This window comes from Alternaria triticimaculans (genome assembly GCF_023758025.1).
Source record: "Alternaria triticimaculans strain BMP 0046 chromosome Unknown scaffold_41, whole genome shotgun sequence".
Taxonomy (NCBI): Eukaryota; Fungi; Ascomycota; class Dothideomycetes; order Pleosporales; family Pleosporaceae; genus Alternaria; species Alternaria triticimaculans.
The window spans coordinates 113,465-132,661 of NW_026055998.1; the positions used below are offsets into that span (position 1 = coordinate 113,465).

At 53.8% G+C, this 19,197-nt stretch overlaps 8 protein-coding genes across 8 annotated transcripts; 6 read left to right on the plus strand and 2 right to left on the minus strand.

Moving 5' to 3' along the window:
- Positions 1-273: 273 nt before the first annotated feature.
- On the plus strand, positions 274-2,109 carry J4E78_010890 (uncharacterized protein; the record flags this gene model as incomplete). The annotated part of the gene is made up of 1 exon (XM_049371466.1): positions 274-2,109. The coding sequence occupies one exon, from the start codon at positions 274-276 to the stop codon at positions 2,107-2,109; it is 1,836 nt and encodes a 611-aa protein (XP_049216842.1).
- Positions 2,110-2,227: 118 nt separating this feature from the next.
- Positions 2,228-4,228, minus strand: J4E78_010891 (uncharacterized protein; the record flags this gene model as incomplete). Its single annotated transcript, XM_049371467.1, has 2 exons — positions 2,228-3,925; positions 4,118-4,228. 2 exons carry the CDS (start codon positions 4,226-4,228, stop codon positions 2,228-2,230), a joined length of 1,809 nt encoding a protein of 602 aa, XP_049216843.1.
- Positions 4,229-5,308: 1,080 nt separating this feature from the next.
- On the plus strand, positions 5,309-6,081 carry J4E78_010892 (uncharacterized protein; the record flags this gene model as incomplete). Its single annotated transcript, XM_049371468.1, has 2 exons — positions 5,309-5,476; positions 5,551-6,081. The coding sequence occupies 2 exons, from the start codon at positions 5,309-5,311 to the stop codon at positions 6,079-6,081; spliced, it is 699 nt and encodes a 232-aa protein (XP_049216844.1).
- A 100-nt stretch (positions 6,082-6,181) lies between these two features.
- On the minus strand, positions 6,182-7,156 carry J4E78_010893 (uncharacterized protein; the record flags this gene model as incomplete). The annotated part of the gene is made up of 2 exons (XM_049371469.1): positions 6,182-6,740; positions 6,789-7,156. 2 exons carry the CDS (start codon positions 7,154-7,156, stop codon positions 6,182-6,184), a joined length of 927 nt encoding a protein of 308 aa, XP_049216845.1.
- A 326-nt stretch (positions 7,157-7,482) lies between these two features.
- Positions 7,483-9,291, plus strand: J4E78_010894 (uncharacterized protein; the record flags this gene model as incomplete). Its single annotated transcript, XM_049371470.1, has 1 exon — positions 7,483-9,291. One exon carries the CDS (start codon positions 7,483-7,485, stop codon positions 9,289-9,291), a length of 1,809 nt encoding a protein of 602 aa, XP_049216846.1.
- A 496-nt stretch (positions 9,292-9,787) lies between these two features.
- J4E78_010895 (uncharacterized protein) lies at positions 9,788-13,612 on the plus strand (the record flags this gene model as incomplete). Its single annotated transcript, XM_049371471.1, has 3 exons — positions 9,788-11,089; positions 11,136-11,983; positions 12,031-13,612. The coding sequence occupies 3 exons, from the start codon at positions 9,788-9,790 to the stop codon at positions 13,610-13,612; spliced, it is 3,732 nt and encodes a 1,243-aa protein (XP_049216847.1).
- Positions 13,613-14,429: 817 nt separating this feature from the next.
- On the plus strand, positions 14,430-15,230 carry J4E78_010896 (uncharacterized protein; the record flags this gene model as incomplete). Its single annotated transcript, XM_049371472.1, is given in 3 exon segments — positions 14,430-14,544; positions 14,640-15,094; positions 15,108-15,230. 3 exon segments carry the CDS (start codon positions 14,430-14,432, stop codon positions 15,228-15,230), a joined length of 693 nt encoding a protein of 230 aa, XP_049216848.1.
- Positions 15,231-17,153: 1,923 nt separating this feature from the next.
- On the plus strand, positions 17,154-18,907 carry J4E78_010897 (uncharacterized protein; the record flags this gene model as incomplete). Its single annotated transcript, XM_049371473.1, has 2 exons — positions 17,154-17,669; positions 17,717-18,907. 2 exons carry the CDS (start codon positions 17,154-17,156, stop codon positions 18,905-18,907), a joined length of 1,707 nt encoding a protein of 568 aa, XP_049216849.1.
- Between the last annotated feature and the right edge of the window lie 290 nt (positions 18,908-19,197).

The window sequence follows — 19,197 nt, forward strand, 5'->3', positions numbered from 1 at the left end:
TCACTATTTGGATGCCGCCGATGGCGACATGCCGCGGCATCACCACCAATGCGCCCTGCGGATGACATCTCAACAAGTCGATGCAAAGCATTATTAGGATGTATGCCGACGGCAATAAAGTCAGTGGATGAGCCTCTGGACCGGAGCATGACACCAAAGAATTCTATCTAGCAGCACAAGCTATATTACCTAGAGCCGGGACTAGAGATTTCGAGTAACTGACCTCACACAAAACGGAAACGGACGTTAAGACTCACTTCACAAGCTATCGACATGTCTTTCTCGATAGGCATGCCCTGGAACGAGGGCGAAGAGAAGATGCACCGCCTCCTCCGCATTCCGCCTCAAGACAACCCGACTTCAGCCATGCTCACGCCACAAGCTGCGTTCATGTTCCAACGCGCCCCTCTGCTCGCATTCGGGACTCTGGATGCACAGGATCGGCCTTGGACGACACTATGGGGTGGCGAACCTGGTTTCTCTGAGCCGCTTGGTGGCGGGTTCATCGGTACGCGCACTCTTGTCGACGGCAAGCACGATCCTGTTGTGCAAGCGCTCGTGGGTGGAGGGGAGAAAAGCGAGAAAGGCGAGATGACACAAGCGAAAGACGGTGCAAAGTTAGTGGCAGGTCTAGCCATCGACCTGATGACGAGAAAGAGAGTCAAAACCGCCGGCCGCATGATCGCAGGTACGATAAAAGACGTCGACGTCGAAGTAGAAGGCGAGTCAAACAGGAAACAAACACAGCTCCAACTCGTCACGAAGATCGAGCAAAGTCTCGGGAACTGCCCAAAGTACCTCAACCAATACGAGATCCGGCCCGCGCTTTCAGACCCAGAACTAGTATCGCAAGCCTCATCGTTATCCGAAGAAGGAACAGCGCTGATATCCAACTCGGACATGTTCTTCCTCTCCACCAGCACAGAAGACGACATGGACGTCAACCACCGCGGCGGCCCACCGGGATTCGTCCGAATAATTTCCCCAACTACCCTCGCCTACCCCGAATACTCTGGGAACCGGCTCTACCAATCCCTCGGCAATCTTATGCTAGATCCAAAAATCGGGCTTGTGTTTCCAGACTACGAAACCGGAGATGTTGTGTATATAACCGGCACGACCGAGATCCTCGCTAGCACAGACGCCTCTGCCCTCCTCCCAGGCAGCAACCTCGCCGTCAAAATAACAATCTCAGAATGCCGGTACGTAAAAACGGGTCTATCCTTCCGCGGCACAAAGAAAACACCGAGTCCGTACAACCCACTCGTCCGTACACTAGCTACTGAAGGCAACATCCGCGCCGCTCTCTCCAGCACCACCTCCTCTTCCACTTCCACGCGCCAAACAGCCCTCCTCACAAAGAAAGAAATCCTCACACCCAGTATCGCGCGCTTCACTTTCTCCGTCGATGGCGGTCTAACATACCGGCCTGGTCAATGGATCGCGCTTGATTTCAGTCAAGAGCTCGATGTGGGGTATGAGCATATGCGGGATGAGGATCCGGGGAGTTTGAATGATGATTTTGTGAGGACGTTTACAATTTCTTCGACTCCTGCTGCGGGAGACGGGGGTAAAGAGAAGGAGTTTGAGATTACTATCAGAAAGGTGGGCGCTGTGACAAATTTTCTGTTCCAGCAGAATGAGCGTGCAGGACTGGAGGTTGGTGTTTTGGGGGTGGGTGGGGAGTTCAAAGTCGAGAGTGCTAGGGCTGGAGAGGGGAAAAACGTGTTTGTGGCTGGGGGTGTGGGTGTCACGCCTTTATTCGGCCAGATCGGTGGGCTGGAGTTACAAAACGGCGCGTTCGTGTTGCTGTGGGCGGTGAGGGGGGAGGATGTGGGGTTAGTGCTGGATACGTTTAAGCGGTATCCTGGGCTTGGGAAGTGTGCGAAGGTGTTTTTGACTGGAAGGGCTGTGGAGGGTGAGCTTGCTAAGATTAGGGAAGAGGTTAAGGCGGAGGCAGAGGTAGTGGTTGAGAGGAGGATGGTGAAAAGTGATGTACAGCATATTCAGGCTGGGACGTGGTATGTGTGTGCTGGAAAGGGGATGAGAAAGGAGGTGACTGGGTGGCTGGAGGGACAGAAAGTGGTGTTTGAAGACTTTGATTACTGAGAGCTGGATATGGTTGATAACTCTCCTTCCGCATTTTGATCTAGAAACAGCACCATGATTCCTCCAGTCAACATCTTTGATACAAGTATCGTGCATGAATTCATCAACACCCTACCACCTAACTATACTCCCCCACAACCATCTCCGCCGCCATCTCCGCAATCCCATAAACAAGCGTCTGCAGATGCGCACTCGGCAAAAGAGGAATAACACTCGCATCCACCACCCTCAACCCCTTAGTACCATAGACCTTCAACTCCTTATCCACAACACCACCATCCTTCTCCGGCAGCAGCGCAGCAGTACCAATAGGATGATAAATACTCAACGTATTCGCCAGCGCATATTTGCGCCAATCCGCATCCGTCTGCACAGCACTACCTGGTTCGTACTCATGTGTCCAGACCTCGCTCATGGGCGCGGTGGAAGCGATCTTACGCAGGTATTTGGCGAGGTTTGTGGCGGCTTCGAGGTCGTAGGGGTGGGAGAGGTAGTTTGGGTTGATGAGCGGTTTGTCGCTGATGTTAAGGGAGGAGATGTGGACGTTTCCTTTGCTGAGGGGGTGTTGGACGACGCCGATTAGTGCGAATGTGCCGATGCCGAATTGGGTGGAGTTGGCGGCGGGGTAGCCTTTCAGACCGGTGTAGCCGTCTGAGAAGATGACTTCCAGTTGAGGTACCTTTGTGCTGAGGGCGGGGGAGAAGTATGATTTCTTCAACTTGTCGGTTGCGGACGTCAAGCTCGTGTCGCTGTCAACGAGGTTGCGGAGCGTGGAAGCGGTGGAGTTGCTGACGGTGCCCCAGGGGAAGTATGCGTAGCCGCTGGCGGTGTAGTCGTAAAGGGACACCTCGTCCGCGTTGTAGAGGGCTAGCTCGGCGGCTGCGCGGGTGGCATTCTTCAGGACGTCGAAGGAAGGGTATTCGGGCTTCAACTGGTAGGAGATTTGGATGCGAATGTGGTCTTGGAGGTTCTCGCCAACCGAAGGTAAATGCTTGACGACGGGAATACCGAGCTTCTTGAGGAGAGTAGAGTTGCCGACACCGGAGTGTTCCAGAAGACCAGGAGTTTGGAACGATCCAGCCGAGAGAATGACCTCCTTTCGCGCGGTGATTGTTGTACCGTCTTCCAAGGTGACGCCAACGGCAGTCTTTCCTTTGAAGTTGATCTTCGCCACACGCGTGTCTAGCTTCAAGACCAGGTTATCCTTGGCGAGTTTGAGGTATTCTGGGGCGTAAGAGCGAGTGTAGTTGGGGCTGACGTTGCTAGGTTGGGTCGAGACGCCGATGGGGTTACCGTTCAGGCTCTCTCGGTTCGTCGCCAAGCCGAGGCTATTCATGGTGGGATACCATGCGGACTGGTGACGGGGAAAGATCCTGTTGATGAGCGTGCGGATGGGCCCCGTTGTGCCGACTCCCTCGGTGCCGTATGCCGGCGACGGTAGGAATGTCTCGCACTTCAACATCGCAGCGTACAAGTTCTTCCAGTTCCATCCTTTGTTGCCGAGCTGCTTCTCCCAAGCGTCCAGTTCGTACTCGGAAGTCCTGTCCCATGTCATAAGATTGAGAGCAGAGGATCCTCCGAGGACTTTGCCACGGTTCTGCGCAAACACGCGGTTGTTGGCGCCGGGTTGGGCGATGGTGGTAAAGTTCCAGTCATATTTGCCACCAAGTGTTGATCCTTTTCTTCCTGGGACGGAGATGCCTGGTTCCTGACGGCCATCGGGTCCAGCTTCGATGACAAGGACGCTGAGTTCTGGGAGTCCGATACTGATGCGTGAAGCGACGGCGAGGCCTGCAGTTCCGCCTCCAATTACAATCTACATCGTCTGTTAGATCATCTTCGGAATCGGGATGGAATCTCACCTCATATAAGAAAAAGACTGAACAGGTCTGCAGACTACATTGACCCAAAATCTTGCAAAGCAGGTGACCCAACGATAACGTAGGCTCCAGGCTGTTCAGTTTTTTTCATGTATGAGGTGATCTGTTGGCTTCGAGAGATGACGTACAAAGTCATAAGAGCTAGAATTGGCCGCTCCCTTTGCCTCCCGCTCGAAAACTGCGGCACTACCATACTCCAACAGCGCAAACGCTAGCAAAGTGGACGTTTGTAACTTCATAATCGCGTCCCGTGGAAAAGCAGCGCTCTCTCAAAAGAATGAATAGCCGATACAAGACTTGGAGACCGGTAAATCACCGCCCTGGAGCATACCAGCGGAATATAAATTGCTTGTCAGCGCTACTGAACTAGGAAAAGCATGCTAGCGACATCGAGATCTTGGGCCGAGATCCAAGATTCCATATGCAGGTGCGGGCCTGATATCGTGTATCCATTTTATCCGATGCGAGACGGGACAGGGGCGGGCACAACACCCACTCTTTGCTTGCGTCTTTACGCCGCCTACCGGGGATCTCGTATGAGTAATCCAGATACTTCATAGGAGCTTCACTGCTTTCTGGTGCTCTCGAGGCGGTGCGGTCGCGATCCTAGGCGTCGTCGTCATGCTGAGAGCCATCCCATCGGGAACATGATATGGCGCCCGGAGACATGGTGAAGACTTCTTCGACTACTCAGCCGCAATGTGGGTCCGGGAGTTGATGAACGGGAACTAGAGGCTTTTTTGTATGACAGTGCATGAAGCGCGAGCCGTATTCCATACTGGTGGCAATGGTCCTTGGGCGTAGGACGCAGGACACATCCAACACTGTCATCAACGCTACTTTCCGTTAATCCGAGCATGCGCGAGCGGTAGAAGTGCGTGTAGCAAGAACGTGGTAAAGAGGCAATCATCCGTCAAATGAAATCATGATCAAAAGCTGTAGAACACCGAAACGCCCAAGTGGGCAGGCGCGCTAGTCGGGTGCCTGAGATCCTCTATCAGCAGGAACGAACAAGGTTATCCTCACAACAATGCACACCGCAACTACTCTCCAACCTATTCCTACGCCTCTCTGAAAGAACTATAACTCTCCTACATGTCTTTCGTCCAAAAGGTGGCATCTCGGCCCAACCGCAGCAACACGAGATGCTGAGCTGCCCAGGCCAGCTGGACCCCTAGTTTAGTCTTAACTCCGCGTCTCAACATGGACATGACGGAAATGCGAACTTTGCTCATCCACTAACGCCTCTACTATTATTATCTCCTACATACCGCAGTCGTCCCTACAGCGCCAAACAGCACGTCACATATTCGCCCACGATGGCACCGCGCAAGACGCGGGTAAAACCCACAGCGTACCCATTCCTACCTTTCCACATCATACGATGCGCGCAACTGCTTTCGTCCTTGGTAGTAGCGAGTATAATGTTTTACTTCCTGCGTGAATTGGCGCATGATGGGTATAGGTTGCCGTGGACGTTCATCTTGGTAAGCTCCCACCTCACTTCATCCTGGCTATTTACCTACTACATACGTTTATTGCATTACTAACTATTACCCAGCTAATGACTGTATCCCTCTTAACCCTCGCCGCACTCACAACCACGATCGTCCTACACATCCGCCACGGCCTATCCGCGCCCCTCAACCTGATACTCAACAGCGTCCTCACGCTCCTCTGGACTGTATCCTTCGCTCTGCTGGCGTGGTGGTGCTCGGGCACTTTGGCAGACGTTTGCGACGCGGACAGCTGGGAGTCAGACACCGGGGTCAGCGTGTGCAGGATGTACAAGGCGCTGTTCAGCTTCGCGTTGTTGGGCTTTGTTGCTACGGGGTGCGCGTTGGGGTTGGATGTCAAGGTCATGAGGGGCGCGAGGACGAGGGGCGTGTTTCAGCAATTGGATGTGCTAAATGGAGGGGAAGCGAAGAGAGATGAAGAGGATACAGGAAGGGACATCAATCCGAATCCCATTGCTGCGCGAGCGCAACGGGGTAGGGGCGGGGATGGGTACGCGCTGCCTGAGGAGCAGTTTGAGTACAATGACATTGGATATCACGGGGCTGCAGGTGAGGTTGGACAAAGCAGGATATAACCCATAGAACAATGCCATGAAGAATAATCCCATCTACTCAAACGCCATCTCAACGCCGCCCAAGTGCTGGCCTGAAGCCGGGTATCACAGTGCAAGAAAACTAGAAAACGTCGTCCATGATGACATCTCTGCTCATGGCTGCCGTCGCGGCATGCTCAGTACCAACATCCGCGTCCATGGACATGGACGGAGCTTCGCGCGCGGAAATCTCGTCCTCGACAAAGACACCCAGGCCACCGAATGCTTCCCGTAGTGTCCGACTGCAGTAGTCTTGCAAGCTGTGTCCTCCCACCAGATGTGCCGGATCTCGCTTCATACGCGCGTACCAGTCCACCTCGTAGCTGTCCTGGAGGACGTAGTATTGTGGCGAGATGGTGTAGCCGCCGAACGGGTCGAAGGGTGCTTCGACGGGTGGCGCGACGCGCTTCTTCAGTCCGCGGATTGCGAAACCGGGGTCGACGTCGTCTTTGATGCCGGTGCTCTTGTTGCGGGCGGCGGCTTCTGATTCGGCTTTTTGGAGGGCTTCGAATTTCTTGAGTTTTGCCCAGGTCGCGTCTACGTCGATGTTGAGGATGAGGTTCCAGTTGATTTCTTCGACTTGCTCGAGGTAATCGTTGTAGTCGCGGAGGGACTCGAAGTCGTCTTCTGTTTTGTTCATACTGTGCATTGTTAGATAGATGTCAATGTCTCCAATCGTTTGCACTCACATCTTCATAACCTTCTTCCTCAGATCCACCTCCCGCTCAACCTTCAGATCCTCAAACGTCGCCCTCCGAAAGTTCCGATAAGCCAGCGTCTTTGCGCATCCAGCAACAGGACATATACTGTTGCCCTTGCCAAAGAGCCGATCCACGCAGGTATCGCACATTTTGTGGTAGCATATCGGGTTGATCTTGAACTGCATGTTGGAGTTGAGGAAGCGCGACGACCTGCATACGGGGCAAGAGTCTGATGCATCGTCAGCGAGGGAACGAGGAAGCTGTGACTGCTGTAAAGACAAGTTGTAGAGGGTTTGGGAGAGAGACGCACCGCCATCTGGCTTGGACGCGTCGGCGCCGCGCGCGGATTTCGACATGGCGGGTATGAGGCGGAGGCGAGGGAGCTGCGAGGATGGGGCCGAGGGATATGGAGGTTTGGTGCTGACTCAGCGGGTGGAAGTCGCTGGTCGTCTTACGAGATTGAGGGCATGATCGGAAATAACAGAGATGAAGATAAGGGGGAACAACACTGGATTTGAGGTTCACGAACCGCTCCTGTATGACAGACGACATACCGACGATCTGTATGCATGGCTTGCATGGTTTCCCTTGTGGGGCCTGACGCCAAGACCGAAGCTTTTTCTCGTACACAAAATTCCTTCACCTTTCCTTCTTCCCCAACCCACTCACCACATCAGCAAAAATGGCAGCCTCAACACAGAGCGCCCTAGAGGAGATTGAGCGCCGCCGTGTGCAGCTGCAGCAAAATGTCGATAAGCTGCGCAAAGCCCTCTCCCACTGGACGACCTGGGAGGCTGAGTATGAGACGCTCAAGGAAGAAATCCAAGGCGCCAGCGACCCGTCACCCTCACAGATACGTGAGATGGCACGCGACCTCGACCTTACCCTGCTGGACCACAAGGAAGTCGAGGAGCTGCTCTGCAAGAACTCGCCCATGGAACGCACTGCTAACCAAGTTATTGACATGATCTCTAGACGCATTGACTATGTTCGGACGAGCAGTGCTACTATCGAAAAGAACCTTGATGCTGCCGAGAAGAAGCTTGCTGGTGTCGATGTTCTGTTGGAGCCAGGCATGGACAATGAAGAGGGCGAGCCGATGATGGACATTGAGGAAGAACTCGATGACGATGGCAACGAGGTTTCGAGCTCTGTGAATCAGACGGGCAAGGCTGCAGCTGAGCTTGTTGAGGTCCTACGCAAGGCTGGTGTCCAGAAGGCGGAGCTAGAGAAGAAGAACGCAGCAGAGGCGCAAGAAGCTTCTCCAGATGCGCCGTCCACGTCTACGCCAACTTCACACACCACACCAGAGTCGAAATCTAGTCCGTCCTCCTCCGAAAACACGCTCACTCTACCCTCCTCCCAAGCTTCAGACCCAGAGCCTGTCAAGAAGTCAGTGTCTTTCTCTGAGGAGGTCGACGTCGAACCAACTCCGAAAGCTACACCACAACCTGCACAACCCAACTACGAAGCAAAATTCTCTGTCGATGAGGAGCTCACGCAGGACGACTACGAGAGCTTGGCCAATGCCATTATACCAGATGACGAGTCTGCAGAGGAAGCCGAGCTGAGACGGCAAATGCTTCAGTATGGCATGTCGGAAGTCGGACAGATTGTCGCTGAACTCGATCTGGACCAGCCTACTGCGTCGTACTCTGACGAAGAAGATGACGACTACGGCGACTACGACACTGAGGACGACGAAGAAGAAGACGAGTATGGCCGCAGCACCAAGCCTGTCATCACCGAGGACTATCGCAAGCAGATGATGGAACTTGAGAAGAAGTTGGGCGCTCGCATGCTTGAGAATGTAGGGCCTGAGTCGGGCAAGCCATCTCTCGAAGACCACATCGGAGACATTCGTACCATGAAAGTGAAGAGCGACGATCAGTTCGATGAGTCCATGGCTTCTCCTGCGACAATGCTGGCGCCGGCTGATACAAAGGAGTCGAAGAAGAAGGGAGTGCGCTTTGCCGACGACCTGGACATATCTGAAGCGCCAAAGCCAGTACAAGAACCAGCTGGGGCCGCGCGGTTACCTATTAGATCGACAACGACCATATCCGATACCATTGTCGAGCGGTCTGCCGTCCCTGCAGCCCCGATAGAGCCACCCAAACCCGCCAAGGTGTCCAGGTTCAAGAGTGCCCGCGCTGCGACAAACACTCCTCCCCAGATGCTGCCAACACCTCCGGTCCCAGAAGCGCCGCCTGTGCCAAGTGGCCCAGCTGGACGAACACTAGCCACTACCATTACCGAGCACGCCCCTCTACCCTCAGAGCCCCAGGCACCTGATGAGTTTGATCCAGTTCTCTTGGACCGCGAGATCAAAGCAGAGTATCACAAGGCGCGCAATCGCTTCATCCAGCGCCAAGGCGGATTCAAGGCAACTGAAGAGGACGAAGAAAGTCCCATCGTAGAAGAACGAGATGGCAAGACCAAAAAGGTGAGCCGTTTCATGGCGGCTAGACTCAAGGCCGAGGGTATGTAATATTCCCGTATAACGTCGCCACCACGTTCTCATCGTCGTTCCCTTTCTACACTTTCACCACCGACCCTTGTGAGGGTCACGCGTGCATGCCTAACGGCTCAGCGCAAAGCCGAAAGGCTTTGTCAACGGAACAATTCATGTCCGTGGGAGATACTATTACCATGTATCATGACCACATTACATTGCTTCCAAGATTGAGACAAGCGGTACCACTAGACTCGCCGGGCCAAATACTATGCCTACTCGAGGTTCATATGCTCCGTACATATCTCGTAATACCAGTAGTGGTATGAATGAAAAATGTTATAAATCGACTTTTCATGCTTTTTATGTGAGTGAACGCGTGGAATTGATCAGAACCATCGTGAGTGACGCTTGCCATTCAAATGTAAGAGGGGTCGCTACCTCGTCCTGTATACGTCAGGTGGGGGATCAGGTCCATGGTGGGGCAACGTCTTGAGGCGACAGTAAATTTTTGGTCAACGCCGCCGCCATCATGACCTCCGACTCTGGCTCCTCCACGCACTCCGATTCGCTGCCTGCTGCTCTGCATCTCCCCTCGCCGTTTGCAGACACGGGCAAAGAGACTGCCCACCTCGCCTTTGCACCCATAGCGCTGGCGCAATACCACAACATAGTCGAAAAACTGGCCTCCAACAACGTCTACCGCATCCTCCGCGCACCCGGGCCCATTCGTGTATGGGTCTACCGATCGCTACTCGCCGAGCACCAACTGTGGAATGACTGGGACCGCCGCGCGCCATCACCGCCCGACGTGAAGCCTGAGACGGAGCCCGCCATGGCCGAAGGCAGCATCAACGACACGGAGAGCGTGGGCGACTCGGAGCGGCCCGAGAGCTCGTCCGGCATGACCGCGCGCCCCTACCTCACCCGACTACGCCTCGCGCTCGCGCCCTATACCGTTCATTTCCACAACCCGGGCTATGTGCGGGACGACACACTGCGCATGCTGGAGCGCGACGTGGTGAAGAAGACGCTGGAAGAGTCGCGGAAGAGCCTCGAGTTGCGCGAAGAACTCGGCCTCTCGTGGGAGTTCTGGGACGATCTCGCGGGCGTGCTCAAAGCTGCTATCCCCTCGCTCGAACGCCGCTGTTTCGCTGCCCCAGATCCTGCTGCGCCTGAATATGAGGGTCTGTCGGGCCCTCTCATTGCAAGCTATTCGCCGAGTCTGCTGAGGGATCTGGAACGGCTGAATCAGCTTGTGTGCATTGCAAGGAATGTGCAGGTACATGGCGAGAGGGTGCAGAATTTGAGCGCGGACAGACTCTTTGACAAGGACATCTTCGCGTTGATCAATGTCTGCGTACGCGTTACGGCGCGGGGCTACGATGGCGAGGCTGGAACCCAGGATGAAGACAAATGGCAGGGCGTCATTAATGCATACAAAAAGCTCCTCATCACTTGTTTGCAGTTCCTCAACAATCTCATCGCGCGGAACGAGCAGCGGAAACTGATGCTCTGGATCGAACTGTTCGATAGTCATCTCGACAATGAACTGCCCAACTTTGCCGACATGAAGTACAAGATGGACGAGTTTCCACAACAAGATCAAGGCCCGCCGCCAGAAGAGCAGCCTCTGCCGACTCATGCAGCGCGAAGTCTGGACGCGTTCAAGATCCCTCAACAACCTGCGTCCTCGCCGTTTCTGCTCTACATTGGCGAGACTGGCAACGACGTCAAGAAGGCGCTGATACATCATGGTGTCAAGGCGGGCGCAAACGAGATTGCTGCCGAATGCAGGCGGAGGTGGCAGACCATGGGCGAAGAGGAGAAGAACGTAAGTTACGTCTGTCGTGTGACCTGATTCCTGCTAACACTTTCAGAAATGGAATATGCTGTATGCAGATGTCGTTGCCCGATATCGCGATCAGATCACTCAAACCAGCACATACCGCAAAGTCGTGGATCAGCATGCCAAGAACGAAGAGAGTGTACAGGCGCTGGCGAAAAGCATCAACCAACTCCAAGTGGAGGTCGACAGGATGCGGTCATCCATCACAGCTCTCCCTGGCGACGAGTCCAACAGCGAACAGCCATCCCAACCCACAGCGGAGAAGCAATCCCCGAAACCAGCATTGGATGACTCGTTACTAGATCCCAGCATCAAACGGTCTCCCCCGGCAGGTGAGATCGATTTCCGTGTGACATACCCGCCATCCTTCGGTGCGGAGATACTCCAAAATGGCAAAGAAGATCTGCTTAAGCGGCTGGAGCCAGACCCCGACCGTCCATCAGGGCTAATCAGTGACGTAGCGTCTCCTACCTCTCCTCCGCCAGAGGATGACGATGACAATGATGACGACTACGATGACATACCTGGTGATGAAGGTCGAGGGTTGCTCACAGACGTTCCGCTTATTTTGGGTCCGACTGAGATTGAGGTTCTGCCTATGATCATCATGGCTGGAATTGTTGAGCCAACGGAGGGACAGCCTGGCCATCATTCCGATCCGACCGTGTTTAGCAGTGTCAGGAGCATGCATGGTGTTCGGTGTCATTTGCTTCTTGCGCAGGACAATGGCCGGAATCTGCTGCGCGAGTTGTTGATCTTTGTCGCTGCTTGGGATTTGCGTGAGGAAGAGTTGTACTTCAAGTTCATGGTCAAGATTATGGAGGCTATTCTTGCCAATCAGCTACTGCCGTTTGCTTATCACGCCTTTAGAGAGTCTGAGTAAGTATACCCATCGGAAACACGGACTTTGACTAACGTAACGACAGATCCAAGGACATCATCTCTCCGGCTCAGGCAGTCATCATGAAACTTCTCACAAATATCTTCCGTGCTAGACAAGCCCGTGCTCAACCCACCAAGGGCCACCTCAAGGCGAACCACCCGCAAGTCGACCAAGGCGATGTCCACATGGTCAACTTCCTGCTCACGGAGTTCCGCCGCCACATCATTCCCCAAACATGCGCCCTCATCTTCCTGCAAGGCCAGATCCGCGCTGGACATGCGCAACCCGAAGACTTCCCTCTTAATCTGTGGGATATGGAACGCATGTACGAGGGCGTATACCAGTACCTCGAGTTCTTTGCCATTCTTACAGAACACGAAACGTGGAAGAGGATGCTGAGCAATTGGGAGATCTCACATGAACTGGTCACCCTACTGAAAGAACTGGACGCAGCGATACCCAAGGGTCAGCTATCGCCGCCTCCTCTAAGGAATGTCCAGCACGCGCCACCACCTCCAGCCCCAGTAGAGGTTCACATCCCTCCGTCGCATCAGCAGCAAGACCAACAACAGCCACCACAACCACAACCAGTCGCTGTCGAACGACCGTACGACACCACAGCCGGAGCAGCCGAGGCATACATCCCCCCACCCACCTCGCCCTCACCCCGACCCTACATGGACGAAGCAGCCGACGAGCCCTCAGACTTCGAGTGGCGCAATCTGAAGAAGCTCGCCGTCCTCGTCCTCAGCTCCCTGGTCTGGAAGAACAAGCATGTTCAAGATCAAATACGTCCTTTGGGTGGTATCGAGGCGGTGTTGAACTGTTGTTCTTATGACGAACACAACCCTTACATACGTGAGCATGCTATCATGTGCCTCCGCTTTCTCATGGAAGGCAATAAAGAGAATCAAGACCGGATTCACGCGCTGGAAAAGTATAATCAAGATGCCAATGCGAAAGCAAAAGCCCCTGCCGCCCCAGCCGCGACATCAAGCCCACATCCAAACGCGAACTTTGCTGTTCCAGGCGAGAACAGTGGTAGTGGTAATGGCAGTGGCAGTGGCAGCAACAACCGATCACCAGTCAACGTCCGCGTCCCCGACGAAGTGCTCGACCAACAAGGGTACGAAACCTACATGGACAAACAAGGCCAGGTCATGCTGCGTAAACGTCAACATGTGCCGCAGTCTTCGATGCACCAGCAGCAGCAATTGCCGATTCAGAATACGGAGCTGACGAAGGGGACAGATAATGGGGGTGGTCAGAACATGAACAACGGCAATACCAGCACCAATATCAATACGACTACCAACACCAACACCAACAGTACTGGCAGTGGCAGTCCAAGCAACAATAGCAACAATACCACCAAAGGCAAAGCCAAGTCAGACTCCGCCCAAGCTGTTTGGGATAACATGCGCGCTACTGCCCTAGGTGGGATTGGCGGTACGATGACGGGTGTGGGAGGTGGTGTGCGTGATCCTAAAGCACTGGAGGAGATGGTTGAGCGCGTTATGCATAATTTGCCGAGGTTGCAGGGCTTGCGGGGTGGGGAGGAGAGGGCGGTGGAGGTGGAGGAGGCGCTGAAGAAGTTGGATAGGGGGTTTGATGGGGGGAGTTAGGGTGGTGTGTGGGTATCTTGGAGTCTACTGTACATGGTTTATCAGTTGGCGTTGCTTCCGGTCATGGTTCAGTGGGGAAAGCAGCTAAGGCTCCTTGACATCTTGCTAGGGTTTAGACTTGTAGCATATCGTTCAAATTGGGTCGGTAACGGCCTTTGCTGTAAGCGCAATATCAATTGAACATGTATGTTCGAAAGCAAGGACACCGTTTTTTTCATGTCTGTGACATTTGCTAAGACCTTGTCATGTAGTAAAGAGGATACCTTCGTCATGTCTAGAGACGCGACCTGTGATAGTAGAATTATCATGCAGAGCAGCACCTCATACAAGAAAACAACTGAAGAGGTCTAGAGCTTGAATTAACGCTAGGTCACCTATCTTGTAGGTTTTTATGTTAATTTAGACTGCAGGCCTGTTCAGACTTTTCTTGGTTGACGTGGCAGGACAAGAGAACGCGGCTAGATACCTCTCTCTGATGATCTCGATGCAGGTATACCTAGGTATATCCCAAACGCCCCGCAATGCACCCTACATAAGAAATTCACTTGATAGGTGCACCGGGATTATGTCAGTATAAGAAGCAAAGGTTCAGCAAGAACATGCGACGATACAGATATCTAGGAGGTAGGTGTCCGGTTCTTCCCGAGGTCCTTGAATGGGGTGAAGGCGCTCGCGTGGCGCTAACGCACGAACAACCCCGCCACAATCCTTCAGCCTCGCCGCAGCACATCGGTTGTGACACAGCCTTGACCGGACATGAGAATGACCTCAAGCGCTCATCCTCATGGCTTGAGCGTCACTTCGTGTACACCACATAATGTCAGGCTTCGGGTTTTCAATCGGTGACATCGTCCTGGTGGGCAACTACGCCTACTCGGTCTACAAGTCGTGTAAGAACGCTGGTGACAACTTCAAGGAGATCACTTCAGATGGTGAGTATCTCTTCCGCTAAGACCAGCGCAGTTCGTGCAAATCCTGACGCAGCGCTTGATAGTGGCTTCCCTACGCACACTCCTCCTCGCTCTAGATGATGAATGCAAGAACCCACAGTCTTCGTTCCAGCAGCTTTCCCCCGCGCAGAAAGGCGAGCTCGCTGCGCGCTTGCAAGACTGCAAAGCCGACCTCCGCTCGGTCAAGAAGATACTACATGACTTCCGCTCGCTCGACAAACGCGATGCGCGGTACCGAGATAGGCTCGCTTTCACGACTGGGAAGCAAGCTGCGATACGGGAGAAGATAGCGACGCATAGTGTTCGGCTCCAACAATTACTAAGCGGCATCAATGTCGGTACGCTATCTAGGATTGAGAGGAACACCGATGCCCATCACCTATCGCTCCTGGAGATCCGGGCGAAACTGGACCAAATCCACATGGACGTGCTTGCGGGCAGGCGTGATGCCGCAACATTCATCAACGCGGAGGATGCGGTCGCGTTAGAAGATGAGGTCCTTGATGACCGAATGACGGAAGTCGATGTTGACGTGTCGTATGAAGTTCATGCCTGGGCGGAAAGAGTACGCACGGAAAGCTTACAACCGTTATCGAGGTCTGGCAATGGGATCGGCTCTGGCGAGGCTGGTCGCACGGTACGCCCAAGCAGAAACAGTCGAAGGATAAGTGGTGTGCAAGAGCCTTCGAATACCCATCGTTCCGGAGACGATAATCGCATACGCCGCAACAGCCGTGTCTCCCCAGGTGATGGCTCTATCATCAATGAGCAGAGTAGTCGGGCTGAGGACAGGCGAGAGTCTCTGGAAGGCCGTAGAGCTCCTGAGGATGGCGTCACTCCGCGTCAAAATTACGCACCCCGCGCACTCCAGGAGTCTCTGGATTCCCCCAGTAGCAGACCCACGGACTCATCCAGGAAGGCTAGGTATCGAAGGGCACTACTTGATCTACGGGATCGCCCATGCTCGCATTCGGAAAGTTACTTATTTCCTGGGGCATGGTACACCTTCGACGAGCAAGAGAAGCGCTGGGTCAAACAAACGCGTTCCTACACTAAGTGGCGCCCAAAGAGGGCATCCAGTGTCCTAGAGTATGTAGATCTGACTCTTGAAGAAGTATTCACTGGGACTGTGAAGTATTTCACGCTTCGACGGAGCACCTCAACGACCGACAATGAAACATCTTTCGAAGACACCAAGATCAATCTGAACATCGGAAAAGGGGCGGTTAATGGAACCAAGTTCAGCTATATTGTCCGAACAAATCCATCTGAGACGCACAAAACGGATGTTGTATTCGAAATCCGACGCGTAAGCTTCCAGGTCCTGATACACAATATCGACATACTAATGCTTTGCAGAAACCACACAAGTTGTTCCAGGATGTTTGGGCCAATCTAGCCCACAGAATCCATCTTTCACCAACAGAAAACAAAGAAGGCTGGAAGAGAAAGATACGAAACATCGACGGCGAAACGATATCAGTATACGCGAACGGACCCTTGACTACTGGGCAAATTTTGGCTTTGGATGGCCATGGACTGCCTTACAGCGGACGGCCTAGCAATCGAGGAGTGCTCATATTGCAGATAGGGTATTCGTCCTTTGATGGGGCCGGTCGCAACATTAGCTTGGATCGAATCTCTAGGAGTGAAGATAGACCGCACTTCTGCGCGCAGCTAGACAAGCCGAACGCAGAAGTGGTTGTCTCGACGGAATTCCCTAATAAGTATCATTTGACGGTGATAAAGGCACTGAAGTGACCGACGTTAGACGTCGCCTGAGGCCTCCAGGTTTATCACGTCTAAGGCCAGGCACGTCAACATGATGGATATTCCCAATACCTCGGCGCCAGCGCAGACAAGCACGTATCCAATTAGTAAGGCTCCAGAAGTCCATGTATCCATATCACCGCATTATGAACTCACTCAGCACCACCGCGACCTTATTGAAGCTCTACACGCACCCTTATCCCCTCTCGGAGATACTTCACATTATGCAACGTATCCCTCAAACCTGTTCACGGTTTCCCAGGAAATGACAGAATACATTTAAACAAAGCATCGCGAACATGAGGGTCCATCGTCATAGTCAACCTGTCTCTTTCGTATCGATATCGTCGTGGCTTAGGGTGCTCGGCCCCCGGGGTTTCGTTACCCGGACTCGGCAAACCTCCGCTCGTGCAATCTGCATTTTCCCAACACCACACTTATCGGCATCCGCCCTCACTTATCAACATCCGTTGCCGTCGGATGCCATCCGATCGGCTGTCAGATGAAGTGCCGACGAATTACCGATGAAAGATAACAGCCGACATAACGCGTATCTCCGCGTTGGCGTACGTCGCCGCCGCATGTAGCAGGTACCAAGACCATCGCACCGTTGATTACTAGGTGGATTGTGGGGTAGTGGAGTCCGGAGTGGAGACGAACGTCGATGCGAATGCAACGCAGGACAAGGTATACGACCGATCTCGGAAGTATAGCATACGTCGGATGTTGTTATATACAATCCAACGATGGCGCCGCTGGACGTAGCTACAGCGTTGTGCGAGCGCGTCACGTCAATTCTACATTCCCGCCTCGACGCCATCATGGGCCACACCAGCATGGCTCAGCGACTACTCACCAGCTTCGCGCTGCTTACCACCAGTGTGTCTAGCGTTTCTGCGGCATACAACACTTCATCTGCAGTCACGCTTCCTGGCTACGGAACCTTTGTCGGCACCACGGTCTCGCAGACTCTGACAAAGAAGCCTCTACCACGCGCTGTAGACGCCTGGCTCGGTATCGACTATGCTTCCCAGCCTATTGGAGAGGCACGCTTCGCGCCTGTCGGCGCGCCGGAGCCTTTTGACGGCGTTAGAAATGCGAGCAGTTATGGTTACTCGTGTTTCCAGGATCCAGACGAACTCCCATATGAACTGGATGAGGCTTGTTTGAGCATGAACGTCTTTAGACCGCAGGGTGTTGCAGAAGATGCGGAACTACCGGTGCTGATCTGGATTCATGGGGGTGGCTTCGTTGCTGGCAGCGCGAGGAGCTTCGATGGTGCTTCCTTCGTTGCTAATTCGAAGGAGCCGCTTGTGGTCGTCACCTTCAACTACAGGGTAAGCATAGCTATCGTTTTCTCACGAGTCAGGCTAATGCCATCTAGGTCAACTCTCTGGGCTTCCTCCCGTCTCCAGTCTTTGAGCGGGAAGGACTTCTCAACCTTGGCCTCCGGGATCAGGAAACCTTGTTCAAATTCGTCCAAAAGTACATCTCTGCTTTTGGAGGCGATGCTTCTCGCGTCACGATTGGAGGTCGCTCAGCTGGTGCGCACTCAGTCGGCATTCATCTCTTCCACAACTACAACAAAACCGAGGGTGCACCAGCGCTCTTCTCGCAGGCTCTTCTCCAGTCCGGCAGTGTGACTGCTCGAGCGTTCCCGAACGCATCTTACCCACTGTACCAGGAGCAATTTGCGCAATACCTTGGCTACACAGGATGCAGCGCAGTAGCCAATAGCACCGATGCCGAAATCCTCAGCTGCCTTCGATCCGTCCCCATCGATGCGATCCAGAACGCCAGCGCTCTGCTGTGGCGCGCCTCAGAATACCCCATCACGTGGCCTTTCCAACCCACGCGAGGCGGTCCTCTCCTTGAGCAAGCTGGCTCAACATCCGGAATCAACGAACAGTTCTACCGCATCCCCACCATCACCACCAACGTTGTCGACGAAGCAAAGTACTACTCTCCAGGCGACATATCCACCAACGAAGAATTCCTCGCCTTCATCAAGAATCTGATCCCGGGTCTAACCACTGACGACCTCTCCGATCTCGAGGAGCTTTACCCTGACCCAGCAGACGACATTAACGGCCCTTACGCCCACAGCCCAAACTCCACACAGTACAACCGCATCTCTGCCGCGCTTACCGACTACATGTATGTCTGCGCTGGCCAAGAAACCGCCATGCGCATGTCGTCTGCCTCAGTTCCCGTGTACAAAATGGTCTTCGCCGTAAACAACACATTCCCAACTTGGAAAGGCATACCCCACACCGCCGACACAAAGTACACATGGGCGGAACCGGCCGGTACGGGGGGTGTGCAGTACCCAGAAGTAGGCAAGGAGCTACTCAATGCGTACTTCTCCGACTTTGTTGCGTTGGGCGATCCAAATGCGGGGAATCAGACTGGTGTACCGGTTTGGCCAAAGTATGAGGATGAGGGCGAGGGTAGACCGGGGTTGCAATTGAGGATGGAGCCGTTTGGCAATAGCAGGGTGGAGGGAGATGCGATTAGGAGGCGTCAATGCGAGTGGTGGAGGGATGAGAGTAGGGCTGCGAGGTTGGAGAAGTAGGATGATGGGATGGAAGTTGGGTGGTTGACTAGATCCCGTGATGTGCTATCAGACTTGCCTTTTAGGCAAAGCCTATGGACGGCACGGTCGGCCATGTGTTTGTCTTCCAATTCGAGTCCTGAATTCAAAACATATGACCACAATCGCCGTCGCACCAGACCAATTCCTCTTCGCATACCATATCGTCGTTCGCGGGATAACACGCGGGGACGCACCAACCCACGCGCATGCGCCCCGCCCCACATGCGCTAATCGATTGGCGCAATCCCAACCGATTACACCTGCGCGCG